Consider the following 17,783-nt stretch of genomic DNA (forward strand, 5'->3'; position numbering starts at 1 on the left):
AGATGTGAGGCTGTCCCTCAGAGAGGACAGCACCCAGCCAGGCCCACATGTGTCCACATGCAGCACCACAGCTCCTGGGCAGTGTGAGGAAATTGCCAGGGTAGTTTTCCAGTCAGCTTCCAACTTGTTTTAAAAAATACCTCTGACTACATCAGTATCACAGAATTGGCCTTTAAGGTGAACTTATAGGCAAGTCATGTAGTATGATGAATTTCTGACTTTGGAATGCAGCCATCAGATCATCATCCAGTGGAAGAAACAGGACAAGTGTGCCTTCCCCCCAAAAAAAGAGATGAAGATGTTGCAATGTCATGCATCCTACAGTGGTCTTTCTAACTCAGAAGCTTAACTAAGGCTCTCTTCTGGGGAACAGAAATTAAATGTGTTTTATGGAGCAGGCTTTTATGACTTATCTATCTGGTCATTTCAATATGGTTTTGAGTAATTAAACTTTATATGGAACTCATTGGAATTGCTCTAGATTTCCACTAAGTCAAGGATTTGACTAATACAGGGATATCTCTTTTTTTCACAGTAAAACTAGAAACTCTGTCTCATGGCATGTTCCTCTTGCTCATTGAGTGGTTTTGTGAAACTGCTGTCAAACATGGTATTTATTACGGTTGTGCACAAATACCTAACGTTGTGAACACACTGCATACATACATTAATGTCACATTCAGGTGGCAAAACATTTATAACTGTCACCACTTTCCCTGTCTCTCTTCGTGCCTGTCTCCAAACACATAATCAGCCCTGCTCCTGGCTGATTGATGAGGTAGATGGGGGATGGTCACATTTGTCCTCACGTTGCTGTGCATTCTGCACACTTCAGAGACAGAGGTGCACAGGGACTTTTGGTTTTGGGAGTGTTGAGTATATGACAACAACAATAACCACCATTTGGGATGATAGTTAAAAAATACATGATGTGAGAAAACACCACCAGGGTCTGTTGATGGTGTTGAGGGAGAATTGTTTGTGGGAGTTGGCCTGGATGGGATGCAAGGTCAGCCAGACTTCACTTGTGGCAGGCCAGGCCTTGGCTTCAAGCCCTGGGAGGCATTATTCTAATCAGGGTGAGCTGGAGATATCCTCCCAGGAGCCTTTGGGGTTACTGTGTTAATAAATCTGAGTTCAGTTCTCCTTTTGGTTGCTTGTGTTCCATATTTGGTAATGTTTCTTGAATGATTCACCCTCAAGTCTATATATTGTTACTCCTCCCTTGTTTCTGGTCTTGCAGGGGAAAATGGGCAACTGAATAGCCGAATCAATATTATTTCACCAGAAGCCATTTATTGTTTAGATTACATGCCAGTTATAGATTCTAAGTCCACAGTCCACGTGGGCACACATCTCTGGGTTGGCTAAGTCCCTTATTCATGACACAGGCACATCTCTTTCAGGACATCTAATTGGTCAAGCGCCCATCATCGCATTGTGCCTCCTTTACCTAGGTTTATCATTTTTGGTAGTCAGTTTTTAGGCTCTTCTTTTCTTATTTTTAGCCTTGTTTTTCTCAGTAACCTTGACGAATTCCTGAGGGCTCTAATAACAAAACTGCAGGTGGTTTGATAAGATTATTCACAAACAGTTTGGCTGGTGCATCAAAATGGCCTGTTACGCAGATACATTGCTACATGGTCTTTGGAGTTTGTCCCTATACTGTTCTTGGCTTTTGGGCATCATCCGTATTTTATTTCTCATTAAAGTAAATTTTCTTTTTGGGCACTCCATTGTACCCTCTCCTTTCTCTGTGCTGCGTCTGCCCTGAAGTCGGGGAACTCAAAAGACTTGTCACAGCCACCCTCACTGTGACAATTGTTTATTGGGTTTAGGTGATCTTAGATAATTAGATAGAATATATACTGGTATCCTCAGGAATGTGGGCCCTTCCATCCTGTTTGTCTTGCAAGTATCAGTCCCTTCAGAGACCTCAAGCCACGTCTCATGGCCTCACACAACTCTGCCAGACCGAGCACTGCCAGCAGGGCGCTGCAGCATTAGCACCACTCACTGCTCTCCTCAGCAAAGATCAAGGGGTGCTTGCCATGAAAAGGGAACAGGTCCTGTGAGACCACATACAGCTCCAAGAATGTTCAGCCTCCTACCCTGTCAGTCAGTGCATGGAGGCTGTTCAGACTGGACAATTTCTATTAGCATGAGGTCATTTCTCAGAAAATCTCCCACAGTTGCCCCAGCTTGGTGTGGGCTTGTGAAATTATATCAGCAGCAGGACTGCTGATATGAGCCAAAGAAAAATCTGCTGCTAATCAGTGCTTCCACTGGTGCTGCCGTCAGGGAAGCCTGTGCAAGGATAGGTCTTTCCTGAAAAAACGTGAATAGCAGCACAGGAAGTCAGGGAAGGAGATGAAGCTCTCTGGGGAGTGGGAACTGGTGCTGGGACAGGGAGGCCCTCTGCAAAACTGAAAAAACAAGCTGACTTTAGGAGAAAACTTTGGCTAAGCACCTGCAGACTGTTCTGTGTCAGCACCATTGCTAGAACAAGGTAAGGGCTCACTCTGTCCCATGCCATGTGTGGAAACCCTACCTGCTTGCAGGGCTGTGGCCAAATAATGACTGAGTTTCCACTTTTTTTTTTTTTTAATTTGATGAGGCCAGATAGTCTCACATGCCAAGCTGTATCCTACCAGCTATTTTAGGTGAAGGAATGTATTGCCAGAATCAGTCAGAGCTATGTATACTAGCTTTGGAAGCAGCTCCATGCTGTTTCGCAGGTAAATGACTTCAGATCAAGCTCACCATAGTGAAATCCAGCATGCTCTCTGTCACAACTGCTGGACACTCTGCATTTCTGACCTCCATCATTCTCCCAATCCCATCAGGTGTAGTAACCCCATATAAATGTCACACTGGAAGCACTCACCTGTGTCCTGCAGTCACATCAAACACCCACGTGTGCTCCAGCCTTGGCTGCAGTCCCCTGCCTATCGAATGACATTACTTTGAAAAGGTCTTAGAGTTCACACTCCCTATGAGCATGGTTAATATAGGGGTCCATACAGCAGCTGCCCTGCAGTTACTTCTTCAACACAATAATGCTTCAGGGAAAATGTTTTGAAGATAATGTATCTGACATTTTCATTGAGCTTACTGTCCTCACCCTGTGCCTAGACTCAGCTTTCTGAAGTTGTGCTTCCACAGCATCAGCCCACCTCCACCAGCAACTGCTCACCAGTGGATCCCCCTGCCCTTGCTTAGGGAGTATCTTTGGGTTTGTTAGAGCTCCTTTGGGCTCCACGTTTGGCTCTGTGTTTCTGAATATGGAAAGATTATGCTCTATTTCCTCTCAGTTGAAAGCTGCAGTATGCTTGTCTAGACTTTTGGGATGCCTCTTTGTCTGGTGTTCTGAGAAAACGTACAATGTCCTAAAGAAAATTCAATAAACTATTATCTTTTAGTAGTAATTTTGCTTCTCTGGTTAGCCTTGTACATCAACTATACCATTCCAACACATGACTATTTACATACACAAATACAGCAAACAGACCTTCACATTTTCCACCGAGGCATCAGTGCACCACCATAAAATCCATAGTCCTCTAATTTCAGGAGAAAAGTTATTTCAGTGTTGCTGAAATGGGAATCAGAAGGAAGGGGGGTGATCACAACATCACTTACCTCACCACTTATCAGTAACTGCTTGGCTGCAGAAACTGGACCTATTCAGCTGAAAGAATACATTGCATCTCCAAATTGGGGGTTAATTAACCACCTGAAGAAACTGCTGAGTGCAACGTTCTTCTTTCCTTCTTCTTGTCACATGATGATTAGACCTCTTTCTGGAAGTTATTTTTTTGCCAAATGTTATGAGATTCAATATATGTAATTTGAAGATGGGGTGTGATACAGACACCAAGGAGCTGAGTCAGTCTGTGAACTGACAGTGATGTTTTGTGCAGTGATACTTTGAAAAGTAAATTCAAAGACACTCAACAAAACAGTGTTAGAAAATAGTTGTTTCCCTACAGCTGATCAGATTGGTGGAAATATTGAAGATTCCTTCTTAGAGCAACTGCTGAGTCCTGTGATATCTGATGTTAACTAGATAGTTTGTATAGATTGAAGGCCGTGTCCCATTTCCTTCTGCTAGGAAAGACTTCTAAATTTGCCATGTGAAAAGAATTTATTGGGAGGCATCTCAAGCTAGACTGGGCTTAATAGGTGCCCAAGGCTTTTTTTCCAAGCACATATTTGCTGGGGTACTCCAGCTGTGGTTGTGCTTTTCCTTTTTGCTGTGTGTAACATCTGTGCAGTGGGCTTTTGTTTGGCTCTCTGGCAGTTTTCTTCTCCTTCCCCAAGCTGCTTTGGCTGCTCACCCAGCATTTTACCAAATTGCAAATTTATTTTCCTTCTGCTTTTGGCAGGCCCATATGTGGAACTGTCAAAATGTCACTGGCATCAATTGTGAAAGGTTAGTGTCACATTATAGTCAGTGAGCTTATTAACACAGAAATGATTGGGTTTTGGAGAGGGGCAGGGAAGGACAAATGGGAATCCATTTTCCAGGCACCTGCTTTCTCTACTAAATATTTCTTCTTGTCACATATATATTTTCAGGAAGTGGTTGCCATCTGCATGGGAGAAAAATCAGCTGCAGACCCCATGGAGAATGAGGCTGTTCTTTGTGAGATTCCAGCAAGCTGGGAGAGGGAGATGGAGAGGCAATGGGGGCAAGTGGGCCAAATTCACTTGGGTGTTGAGTGACAACAGATGTTTGTTTTCACCAATCCAGTGGCTAGAGATGGGATCATGCTGCAAAAATTGGGTCTGATGAAAACCCAGTGTCAAAGTGGGAGATTGTGGTTTCTTTATTCCATGATACCAGCCTGGCCCCGTAAGAGTCATGATTTCTAGTTGCTCTCCTCAAGTTTATAGATGCCTGTATTTAGGTGACAGCTACTGTTTTGCTTATTTACATCTCTGTGCTTTTTTTTGGATTTTATCAGAACAAAATCATCACTGAAAAAAATACCCATACTGCAGGTTTTTATCTGTCCAAGGCCTTTTTAGGGCCTCTAATCTCTCCACCACTGCAGAGAACCTAGCTGGCAGTCTTTAATGTATTAATCTTCAAAATGACCTAGTGAGGTGAGAATTTTCCACTTTATGAGAATGGAGACACAGAAAGCCTGACTTTCCGTGGTTTTTGCGGTGTGTGTCCCTGTTTTGTAGATAGTGTCCTGAAGCCACAGAGGTGTCTAACAAAACTACAGAGAGTTTGATTCTCCAGCTGGGAATGGGGACCTGGTGACATCCCCAGTGAGATGGGCATTGTGGTATGAGTTGGAGCCCCATGGTCCTGGGTGCCACAGCTCAAGGACCAGGCAGGAGAGGCCCCTCTTGGTCCTGACCGTGGCAGCAGGCTGGACTGTCTCCTGCAGGCTCCAGCAGCCCTCCTGGAGGAAATCTGAGCTCAGAATCAGGGGTCTGGTCAATCAAGCAACCATCCCCCACTTCTTCTTTGTGCCAAGCAGAATTTTAATGTACTTCCAATTTCTCTTTTTAGCACACATAAAGAAAAAAGAAAAAAATTAATAATCATCTATAAGAAAAGTTCTTTTCAGGCAAATGGGAAAGCATTCAATGCTGATATATATTTTCCCCCACATTTAAATGGTATCTATTTAAATGCAGATTTTCTGGTTTCATATGTGGAGCTTGGAAGAAACGCCTTTCAATTTAAATGTTAATAGAAGAGTAAACTTCAAAATCAAAATTTCTCCATAAAGGACAGTGTTTTTTCACAGCTCTAAATGTCTTTCTCTACTTATTCCCTCCTTCTGCTCCATCCTCCTTCCTTTCTTCCTACACCTCAGCCCAGTCTCGCTTGCATTAAATAGTCTTTTTAAAAAGAAGAATACATCTTTCAGAGTTCCTGAATGAAATGTTTAATGCTGGGATCTGTGGAATGAGTGTGTTTGAGCAGAGTGCTGGGGCACTGATAAAGCAGAGATGCCATCCCTCCACCTCCAGCCTTTTTCATGCTGGTTATTTATCAAACGTGTTGCTCTGAATGCTTTGTGCTGCGTTTGTGCTCAGGCTCAGGCAGTGGTTGGGGCAGGGGGTGAAAAAGAAGGAAAACATTTAGCATAATATTTTAGTTGCTCCTGATTGTGAGCAAGGCTTTGGTGCTGGGAAGTCAAATGCAGAGGGAAGAAGATAAAAAAAAGGTGCTGTTACCAAGTCTCTCTCTTTCTGTATTGCCCCTCCAGCTCCATTTCTGCACATATCCAACTTCATTTATCTTTGGGACAAGCTTAGGGTAAATCTGCTTTTTACAAAAGACACTTAGCACTGTCTGATACTGGGGTTCTACATAAAACTATCTTTTTGCTTCTTCTCACACTCCATTTCTCATCTTTAATGCAAGCTTTTCTTTAATTTTTCTCATTGCTCTTGTCAACTATCCATTTGTTTCTGTTCACTCTTCTTTCCTCACTGAAAGAAATAGGAAAGAAAAAAAGTGGTTCTGGTTTTCTTCTGCTTCTTTCTGGCCCTGAAGAGCCTTATCCACCTTTACAAGAAGTGATTCAAGAGATAATAACTGAAGATTAAATCTTAATAAAATTCCATGTGATTAGTGGATATGTAGATACTTTGATGGTGACCAGCATATAAAAAGCAGACTGTAACAGGTCAGAGTCTGCTCACAGCAGAAGGATAATTCTCTAAACTAAATAATAAACTAATATAGAAAATAGGTTATAGGGCTGTCTTTGTCCAGATTATGTTCATACAAATGTTACTGTATGTCATTATTATTTGAATGCCTATGAAGAAAAGGGGTAAACTGGCTTCCATGGCCCCCTTGGGAGACAGGAGAAAGTCTGATTTTCAGAGGAAAGCTTTGGAGCACCCAACCCTGCTACTGATTTCAGGGACAGCAGAGGTCACTGGGCTCTTCACTGATGCTCTCTTGCCCCCAAGGCATCTCTAGGTGCCTGTGACAGCCTGGCAGCAGGGCTGTGTGGTGAAGCTGGCCCTGCTGCCCTGCTTTGCATTGCTCCTGTGCACTGCACCTTGTGGGGGCACAAACAGAGTATTCCGTTTGGGAGGTGCCAGAGCAGCATTTCTCACCAGCACTGAAAGCACTTTACAGTGAAGGGAGTCACCTTTGTCCTGAACCCTGAGCCCATCACAGATTTCTTCCAGACCATTGGAGAATGCAGGGAAAGTTCCATTTAGAAATGGGCTTTCCACCTGGCCTCTCCCACTCCCACCAGGGGTGGAGGTGCTGGGACCAGGGAGAGGGAACCTCACATCCTGCAGGAAGGATCCCTCTGGTCAGGCTGATGTGATGCTGAGGGACTGTGTTGTCCTTTCTCCTCATCAAGACCATACTTGTACTTTGGTCGCTCCAGGTGGAGGTCACTCCCAATAAGAGATGACCAGCATGAAGAAGTGTGTATTACTTGGATTTTTCAAAAATACAGGAAAGAAAGAAAATGAAAAAGGCACAGCTTTGATGTCATAAAGTCCCGGAGTCCTCACTGAAATTGAGCAGAAGTCATTTTATTTCAAATGCCTCAGAATTTTCAACACCTGCATAATCCATGGAAGCTGTGTAATGAAAAGCCTCTTAGTTTGGTCACAACTGAGAAATACTTACTTTGTGTGGCCTCACCTAGCAGGAGCAGGTAGGATTAAAGCTATGAATAAGAAGAGTGGCCAAAATTACAGGTGCCTCAGACTTCCCTGTTTCTGAGGAAAGAGGGAAAAGAGGGATGAAAGGTTTGACTGGGAAAATTGCAAGTGTACTCTGCTGGGACCAAAGCTTGGAAATATTTCTAGATGATGATATGTTGCAGTGCTGAAATCACAGATAGTAAATCTGGAGAGAGAAAGACTCTCTAAGATCAGCCCGTGAACATCACTGAAGAAATATAAATTATCAGCTTCAGGTACTATCCAATAAAATCTCCTCACTGGAACCAGGGAAGGAGAGGGAATGGTGTGGAGTCTGTAAGGTAGAATAGGGTATGACAGAGTAGAGTAGAGTGATGTTGAGTTGAACGATGCTTTGGTGTAGGCTCAGCTACTCTGGCCCACTATAGCAAGGGTTGTAAGGCTTGCAAAGCTTTTCTTTTCTTCCTAGTTCTGTTGTCACTTAGAGCTGAGTAGCAACACAAATAGCAAAAAAATCCTTTTTCTTCTCTGGCCAAAGTTTCTTTTTGAGTGTAAGGGAAGGTAGGGTTGGAGCAAAAGGCTGAACTCTTCTATGGGATGGTATTCACAGCCATCTTTCTCCCAGGACAGCAGTCATGTGCCTTCTACAGTAGAATGGCTTCAGACGTGTTAAATTCCTGCTGTACAAATGTCCCCTTTATGGACTGAACTCTCTAATATCCATATCCTAAAGTTTCTTGAAGAAAAATCCAGCTTTTCACCCTCATGAGACACTTTTTCTCATCTGCCTTGCACTTAAACAAGCCTTGTTTCCCTCCTTCTCTAGTGCCTCCTTAAATCCCTCCCTTATCGTCTAGGGGTTTTCTTTTGCCTCTTCTCTGCTCTACATAAGGAAAAGGCAAGAATAAAAATCAGAACTTGTTATTTGAGCTCCAGACTGTGCTTTCAGCCAGCACAGAATTTCTTAGGCTCCTGTAATTGTCCCCAGACAGTGGAGGAATTTCTTTCAGACAGTAACACCAGTATGTGACCTGGTCTGGGAGAGCCCCTTTCCTCTTTATGACAGTTAACCAGAGATAAGAATTTGCAGTGTCATTTGGGGTTTACTATTTGCCAGCATAAATCCCTGAAGGTGTCAGCCTTTGCAGAAGACATGACTTCATTCCTCCCTTGATGAACTCTTCAGCTGACTCTGAAATGGTGGGATTTCCTATGAAGGGAGGCAGACTGAAGTGCCAGCAGTGCGGAGCTGGCACCTTCCTTTTGTGATTGTTTCTGTTTTAAATAACTGTAAGAACACTTAAGAACTCCAGTGGAGGAATCCATATAGGTGGCCTGTCCTGACAAGGAAAATCAATCTCATGATGTCCACGCTCCATACACCTCATCCTGAGGGACACGTTAACTAGCACAAACCACAGCCAGCCTGCAAAGCTTCCAATCAGCTTTTCCATATCGATGGATTCAGACATTGCTGGCAATCAAACTCTTAACAATTTATCACTCAAATAACAATCTTTAGTCAACAGAAGGTGATGGGATTTTGTGGTTTAGGAGAAATTATGCATTTGTCTTATAAAGACCATTGTACCTCTTGAGATATGAAGGCTCACTTCATCCTTGATGGAGCTCATTTCCCTTCAGAAAGCATTGGTGAGGCTCTTCTGCTGTTCTCTCTCTCAGCTTTGAGAAAGTTGTGTTTTAGTGTACGTTTGTGACGTGTATTTCTGAGTCTCTCTGGTGCAGATACTCACATGTAAATATAATCTACTGTTACTTTGGTTGAAGTGGGTTGTACTCACTGAGATTGCATTAGAGTAATCTTTAAACTGAAGACTGGGTTGCCACATGATTCAGTGAAAGGCACTCAGAGATTTTAGCAGAGTCCCAGGTAGACTAATACGTATTTCTTTTTTTATCTCTTCATACCTGAAGCGCAAAGAAAAGATTAAAACCCTCACCCTCTATTTGCCAGCCTCATCCAAAATACAGTTTTAAGCTCTGCAGAGAGAATAGTGAGAGCCAGAAGATGCCACTCAAAATCACCTGCATTAGCACTCACTGGTTCATTGTACCTGGGAGTTGCTGGGGCTGACATTCAATAAAAGACATGTCTGTCCAATTCTATCTTGGCCCCCACTGAAGTTTCAGGGTGAGATAAGAGAAGGGATTATGTCAGAGGAAGATATCTCTGTGCTGTTGATTCTTTATAAGAGAAGTAATTTAAACAAAGCTCAGTGGAATCTGGTAAATTCTGCTCTAGGGCTGTGTGCAGTTCTTGAACAATTTCCAATACATACATTTGTTTGGAAAAGGAAGAAAAAGGAGAGATTTTGACTCTTTTCAAGTAGAATGTCAAGTAGAAATGTTCTCTATCTCTGGTAAAGACAAATCAGAGGGAATTTAGTACAGGACAGTATAGATCACAGTGACCTGCAATGAAGGATTATGCTAAAGAATTATGCCATCCCAGTCTATTTCTACTTGTGACATTACTATATCCTGACATCTGTTCCTAGACGGGCACAGAAATGCATTTGTGATTTCCTTTTTGATTTTCCCATTTGTTGGGACACCTTAGGAAAGAACTGTGTTATACCCAGAATGTTTTCTAAGCTGTTCTAGATGTTCTTGATATAGACCTCAGGGTGCTTAGTCCATTCAGACGTTCCTCTGTTGGGAGGAGGAAGGAGGACACGTAAGATGGACTATCTGAAATGCTGTTTGCAGCAATATTGCACTTTCTGAGGTCCTGACAACAAGCACTGTAGTTTGATTTGCTGGCAAACACTTGAGAACAAGCACATCTGAAGCAAAATAAGTGCTGTGTGGTTCAAGGGGTGTCCAGAAATCCTGCTAATACAGATTTAATTATACATTCTCCACAAACTTTTCATGTAGCTGGGGGCGTGTTGACTATTCTTGACTTGGTTTCCCCATCTTTCAGAAGAGTCTCATACAGTCCTTCCTGTACGTATTGTGAGGAAAACAATCTCTAGTTTTTTGGAGGTATTGTAAAATTCTGTGGAAAGGAAGATAGATATCAACAGGAAGACTGAGACCTTGCTTTAGAAAGATGATCTGCAATTTCAGGAAAGGGAAGTCAGAAGTCAAAAAAGCATATTGCAACTTTTAAAAAGCAAAGCTGAATCAGAACATGTTATGTTTGCAGCTGCTGGGGTGTGAAACTTCTTCCACGATGTGATAACCAGCATGAATTACTTTGTTGCTCATAACAAATACAGATGGACAGATAACAGGGTGAAAGGAAGGGCAGGGGCATTTGCAAACTGACAGAGAGAACCTTCCATCACATGTTGCTTGGAAATAAATTACTCTTAATCAGCTTCTCTGCCTTTCTTTATCTTCAGGAAGCCTATAGAGTTAATATTCTCAGCAGAAAACAAAAATGCTTTTAGGAAATGCACGTTGGTTTATAAGAAACTGTGTGTATTTTAAGGACATTGTCTAAAATGCTAATGTTTCTCTTTTCATCATGATTCACAAAGCTTGTGGCTTTCAGCTTTACCATTTCAGCTTCCAACATGGGATTTGGATTTCTCCATTCTTTGTCCCTCCTCCAGTGTTGTCAGTCAAGAAGTTTGTTGTTCCCAACCTACACGAACATGATACCTGTATTCCTTGCTTGATGATTCACATTGCTTTTCAGTCAGGATTGAATTCTCTGCCTTTTACTTGCAGCAGCAGTACCTGTAGCAGTGCTAGATATGAAAAATCTCCCAAAGAGAAGATATTCACTGGTAGCTTTTAGTCAACACTCAAAAGGAAAAGGGATGAAGAAGGTGTTTCTAAAAAATGTGTGGAAAGATAATACTGTATTTTCACCCTCAAGTGATGTTGGCATCTGTGCCCACATAGTGAATCATTGAAACAAGTAAACATATAGGCAAAGCATTAAAAACTAATTTCTGTACTATAGGTTATGGAATAAGCAATGTAATACATTCCTTACTTTCACCTTGTAGCTGCATTTCTAAAGGTTTGGTTTGCTAGATGGTGGAGAAAGGGAATTCAGTGTCCCTGCAATCTGTGCACTTTGTTACAGCGTGAGGGCTTGGGATGGGTACCCAGGAAAGGATCAGCTGCAGGACCAGATCCAGCAATGCACACGAATGCACTCAGATAAGTTTGTTTGCTGTTACAGCTCCCGTTTGGCTGGATAAGATTCAGCAATGCATTTTGCTGGCATAGTCACTCCTTTGGTTGATTGGTGTTGTCATGCCATGACCCTGAGATCCTGTTACTCAGAGAGGTTTTCAAAAAGAGAAAGAATGTAGAGAACTATTAATTTCATAGTCTAAAAATAAATAAAAGCAATTTCAGAAAAATGAACTAAACCCAGAATGTGCTCAAACGTCATAAAGCGATGTTACATGACAGCATGACCCTTTTTACCTTTGCAGGATGCATTCAGGAAGGGTCTTATCAGTGTCAATCAAACTCAGACAAAGCCCCATCAATTTGTACTGATGAGCTATTGTTTATTTATATGTTATTCTCTCCATCCTAAATTAGCAGAATAAATTTAGATGTTGCCTCTGAATGCAAATCTTTGCTTTTCTTCTGTCCTTTCCATGTCAAGCACCACAACAAACAGTAATCATAAACAACCCCATTAATAGGGATTGAACGTAGGCAATATGGGCTCCTATCCCTCTAAATAGCCTGAGGGTGATGATTCGTTTACATCCATTAAGTAGTTTTCCACAAAAGAATCACTTTGAATAGACTTGGTCCCAGCACTGACCTCAGACCTGGGCACTGACAGGTGAGGAGCACCAGGAGGACGCTGTTGGACAAGTGAAGGCTGTTATTGAGACCAACTTTACAACGCCCTTCCCCAAAACTGCCGCTTGCAAGGGCTCCCCTCAAGCTCTCCCAGGGAATGTTATGGCAGAACAAAAGCCAAAAAGTTTTAAATACAAAAGGAAGTTTATACTTTATTTGTTTCAGATAATCCTTAGTGGATGGACTTGTGAGGAGCAGATTTGCAGCTGCCCTAAGCAGTGGCAATCTTAAACTAAGCTCACTGAACACAGTGAGAACTAAGAGTCCATAAAGAAATTCAGTTTAGATTTCACTGTGTTAAAAAGGGGATTTCAGGCTCCATCAAAAGATGTTGAGGGAAAAAAAAATCAGAAATTGGTCTAGAAATCTTGGTCCTGTTCCTTTAAGTCTTCCATTTAATGGCAGAATTCACACAGATTTTTGCAGGATAAACACCATTCCAGAGTTTGGCATACATGATGTGGGGATGCTTGTGATCCACTCTGGGGCCTACGAAAACTGGGTCTATCAGCCAGGCATTGGGGTGGATCTGAGCGGTTGTGGACACCTTGTAGATGAGTAAAGCTATTTAAGCTGAACTCACTAGAAGCAGATAGTTAGGGTGTGCTATATTAGGACAGGAAAATGGTGACACTTGGAGTCAGCAGTCACAAGTTAAATTGCAAGGGGTTTGTAGGGCCGACACAAAGAGCTGTGCAGCACCTTGGAGAGAGGTGCTGTGCTGTTACGGAAGATGATATAGGAAAAAGAAAAGATTTTATGTTTTCATTTTCAAATTGAGCCCAGGCCCTCATGGACTGAAAAAGTAGGAAGACACTTAGCCATCAAAGATGCTTACTAGCACTTACTGCTTGTTTTAGAAAGCACTCCGAGAAATTCCCAAGGAACAGAGATGTTGCCTGGGGGAAGCACAAGTTTCTGCAGGAAATGTTTTTTGAGGTTTTTTTGGTGGGTTTTTTTGGTGGGTTTTTTTTTTTTTTTTTTTTCTGTACTAGAGCTCCTTGAACATACTCAATTGTGGTGGGACAGTCACAAAACCTAAGATAAAAGTACTTATTTTAAGATGTGTATCTTGTTAAAATGGCCTGATTACTGGTGGACTGAAGACCTGGTTATCTTTATATTGTCAGAGAGACTCCTTGGAAAATCAGTGACAATTTACAGGAAAGAGTTATAGCTTGAAGGGAGAGGTTGCATTTTGCAACTTGACCTTGCATACAAAGAGCTATAATGAACATGGACCTGAGAAAACTGCCTTCAAGTCATTCCGTACCAGCACATCGATAGACTTTGTAGACACTTAGCATTTTGGATTTGAAGTTTTGTATATCTCTGATGATGGTAATTTATCACTCTTCACAGAATTCATTGACTCTGCACTGTGAGTATTGCTGGTCCTTTTATCCACTGTGGGAAAAGCATAAAAAATAACAGAAACTGAGACATAGTCAAAGGCCAGCCAAGGAGAAAAGATGCCAGAGAGACTGGTGGATGATTCAGTTTTCAAATCTTTCTCCTCTGTCATAAGCATTCTGTTTCTCGAAAAAAAAAGTAAAATCATTGCTGTGCAAAAAAAATGTTTCAAGAAGGAAACAAATGTTTAGAGAGTTGACTTGGCTGGAATTTTCTCTGTACATATACTCTTGACATATCAGTACTTAAACTTTTTATGCTTGCAAGAAGGGGGGACAGGGAATAATCAAATGTTAGTGAAGATGCCCCCATCTGTTTCATTATCTGAGGGTGTGAAGATGCTCTTTAGCTCACATAGTCCTTGCTCTTTCAGTTGCCAGGTGGTCTCACTGCCCAGATTTCACATCCAAACCAACTGTGAAGGATTTTTTTTTCCTAGCACATGCTGGAAGAATGTTCCCAGCAGTCCCATAGTCCCATTGTTTTTGCAGAAGGCAAATATGCAATGTAGCCAGGTCTTTATTTAAGGATTCCTTTTCCTTTATTTATGAAATAAATGCAGGTGAGCCCCTGTCACTCACATCAGATGTTCTCAGTGCCCACTTGAAGAACAAAAATGTTTTCCTCCACCGCCCTGCCCTCCTCCTACTCTTAGTGCTCCCTGGAGCAGTCAAAAACATCCCCCCAAAAGTCCCGTGGCAAGGTGACCATCTAGGTACTGCAGAGGACAGTGATGTGTCCTCTGTCCCAGCCTTGTATCTGGAGTGCATCTAAAGATGTCTGACTCCAGAGTGTGGCTGTGCCTGGCTGTTCTGGACGTACCACGTTCCACTCCTACCACCACTGCGTGCTACGGCCCAACTTACACGTGGGAAGTTGTGGCCCAGAGGGGCTCAGTGACCCAGAGGGGCTCAGTGACCCAGAGGGGCTCAGTGACTTGCCCAAAATCACACAGGGGGTCACAGTTGAGGCGAATCCTCTGTCATGTCTGTGCTGGCACAAAGCACAGAAACTGCTTTGCTGATCAGTTTGAGCAGGGTGACGAGGAGTAATGGACTGAGATGAGAAGGCAAGATGTAAACAGATGTTGTGCTAGTGCTCAGAGACTAGAGTTATTAGGCACAGCATTGCACTCAGGCCATTTTACAACTTCTAGCTCCTGAGAAAGCTGTCACAAGTCACTTGGGTGCATCTGCACTGAGCTTTATTGTGTGGTAAAATTGTCACCTGCTCTCTCTCTCCCCAGTCCAAGTTAGTGACTTAATTTATGGTTTGTCCTCGCTCTGAATCATCCTTATGTAAATCATCCCATACCAACACACACTGAAGCCCTTGCAGATCAGCAGGATTTTGGATTAAGACTGTTATGAACCTCTGATGATGCTGATTTATCACTGTTCCCACTCACGTTGTTTTTCTGGCTTCCCCACTGCAGATCTGCGCAGGATGACAGCTGGCTTCATGGGCATGGCTGTGGCCATCATCCTCTTTGGATGGATCATCGGCGTGCTGGGGTGCTGTTGGGATCGAGGCCTTATGCAGTATGTGGCAGGGCTTCTCTTCCTCATGGGAGGTAAGGATGGTGGCATTTGAAGAAATGCATTTTTCTTGTTGTTTTCATGTTCCCTCTTTCCATGTGTCCCTCCTTTTCTAAGTCATTGAAGATATGTTTGCAGAGTTTTTTACTTGATCTGGACTTGGTTTCAGTCCGAGCTCCTTCTGGTGCATATCAAGGATCACCCAGCCACAGTTATATTTAACTTTCACCACAAAACTTGTCTGGAGTGTCTGTAACTCATGGTAGTAGAAAGGGTAATCTGAGTTTTTTAGTACAGTACTCCCTTGTTGGAAGTAACACTGTAACTTAGTAAGCTCAGTAATAAAAATCCAAAGATTATGCAGATGTTATTCCCACCACTATCCTATTTCACAGTGGGACATTTTAATACCTAGAAACTGTGCTGAGAGTTATAATCTATATTTATTACTCATCAGTTGTTCTTGAGGTGAATGTAAGCTTTATTTTACATCTTTCTTTCTTTGCTGTGCCTATGAGGAGCATTCTCTGTTTTCCTTTTCCCACTCTACATATACTTTCTTGCAGACTTCTCTGTGTAAGAACAATTATGAATCCAGCAGCCCTTTCTGCCACCTGTTCGTCTTTGTTCTTGCCTTGTTCAAATATGGGTGAGAAGGACCATTCCCTAACAAGGTGTAATCAATGTCTTGTATAAGTGGTGTGATGGTTTCCTTTTCTTTTCCCTGCTGGTAATTCCTTGCCTGAAGTATTTGTGGTTGTATTTGCTTTTTTCATGCTGCATCACATTGGAGACCTACAGTCATCGTGCAGCTGGATGCAGGCCTTTCTCCACCTTTGTACTTTTCTATTGATGCTCTCCCAATTTACAGCAGAGGTTTTGTTTATTATCCCCCAGGTACATGCCCTGACACTCTGCATTTGAACTTCTTCCTATTCCTACTACTCCAGCCCTCAAGGTCACCCAACATTTTCCATGTAATGTACCAGCCTTCCTTACTACAGATGCCATCCAAATTTCTGGTTGCAGCAAATTTCAAGGCATAGTTACTTGAAATGAAGGGTGTGAGAGTCGAGTACCAAACACAGTGGTGGGTGAATGTCTCAAAGTGAACACCACTACTTCTGTTCTCTCTTCTTTTCTCTGCTGATGATTTTTGTTTAGCTGGGTTTTTGCCCTCCAGGCAGATCATCACTTCAGTGCGTTTTATCATCTGTTTATCTGCCCTGTGGTGTGACACAGATCAGTGTGTGACATAGAGGAAAGATTCTGTAGTCCCAGAAGAGGAGTTAAGTGCTGCAGAAACAAGTATTTATGTTCTAGTGATGTTGTGCTGGTGGCATTAGACATCAGTTCTCTCTGTGCCCACAAACACATTTGAAATCTGCTAGGACCTGGTGCAAGCACATACTGGTCTTCGTGGGGATGTCTGTAAAGTGTTTGTTGTGGGTGTCAAAACATTATAGGCGATGGCTTGCCAGATGAGCTTGGTGTTTCTTATTTATTTAAAAGCTCAGTTTGCACAGGGGCCATTTTGCTCTAATCTGCTCAGATATCTGTAGGGTATTTAACTTACTACAGCACAACATTCAGATTAAAACATTAAGAGTATACTAAATAAATACAGAAAAATTAAATTTATCAGAAACTAGCTCTGTCTTGTTTACTATTCAGAAATTATCATTATATATGGGTTGATTTCCAGTGCAGCTGCAGAGATTACCTTTTGGCTCAACGTTATTTGTGATTTGAAAGATGACTGATAAAGTTTTAAGTGAAAAGAGATTCTGTTTTAACTGTGTGTAGTGGAGTGGGTCACTCACAGCTCACAAAGCCATCTTTTGGTGTGCTCAAACAACAAACATTTCAGTGGAGACAGAGCCAAGGTCATGCAACTGGGAACAGCTTCAGTCATCCCCATGGAACAGGCTGCTCCCTCTCAGAGAGCAGTGGCTTCTGAAAAGGTCTCTGGAATCGTGGATGCTGGGATCATCCAGCTGCACAGGAGCACTCAGTGCAATGCAGCTGCTAAATGTGTTTTTTTTATGGAATATGCAATGAGACCATGAGGTGGGGTTATCTCTGGGCTAAGCAAAACTATTTCTGGACATCCTAATCACGTGTCGATGCTAAAGGAGGATGTGGAAAGAATGGGAGGGCTTTGCAGAAGAGCTACAAAAACGACTTGTGGTTTGAAACCCAAGAAAAAACATGCCACAAAGAGCCAATTGCTTGAAACTGTTTACCAGAAGATTTATAATTGACTTGAACAGAGAGTGGAAGTACCTGTGTAGTAAGAAGCCATCTGATAGTAGCATGCTCTTTGCATAGACAAAATAATAACCAGATCCAGCAGTTGGAACCTGAAACTAA

The 17,783-nt window shown here is 42.4% G+C and overlaps 1 protein-coding gene across 3 annotated transcripts in view; it reads left to right on the forward strand.

Annotated features, from left to right (window-relative positions):
- The window catches only part of LOC134549715 (transmembrane protein 178B), a 273,157-nt gene that overhangs the window by 171,267 nt on the left and 84,107 nt on the right, over positions 1–17,783 (forward strand). For all 3 annotated transcript variants that reach the window (XM_063395585.1, XM_063395588.1, XM_063395587.1), the window contains exon 3: positions 15,308–15,445. In XM_063395585.1, the coding sequence (XP_063251655.1) occupies positions 15,308–15,445 (138 nt within the window). The remainder of the gene's footprint in view (positions 1–15,307; positions 15,446–17,783) is intronic.

Source organism: Prinia subflava, chromosome 4, assembly GCF_021018805.1.
Source record: "Prinia subflava isolate CZ2003 ecotype Zambia chromosome 4, Cam_Psub_1.2, whole genome shotgun sequence".
Taxonomy (NCBI): domain Eukaryota; kingdom Metazoa; phylum Chordata; class Aves; order Passeriformes; family Cisticolidae; genus Prinia; species Prinia subflava.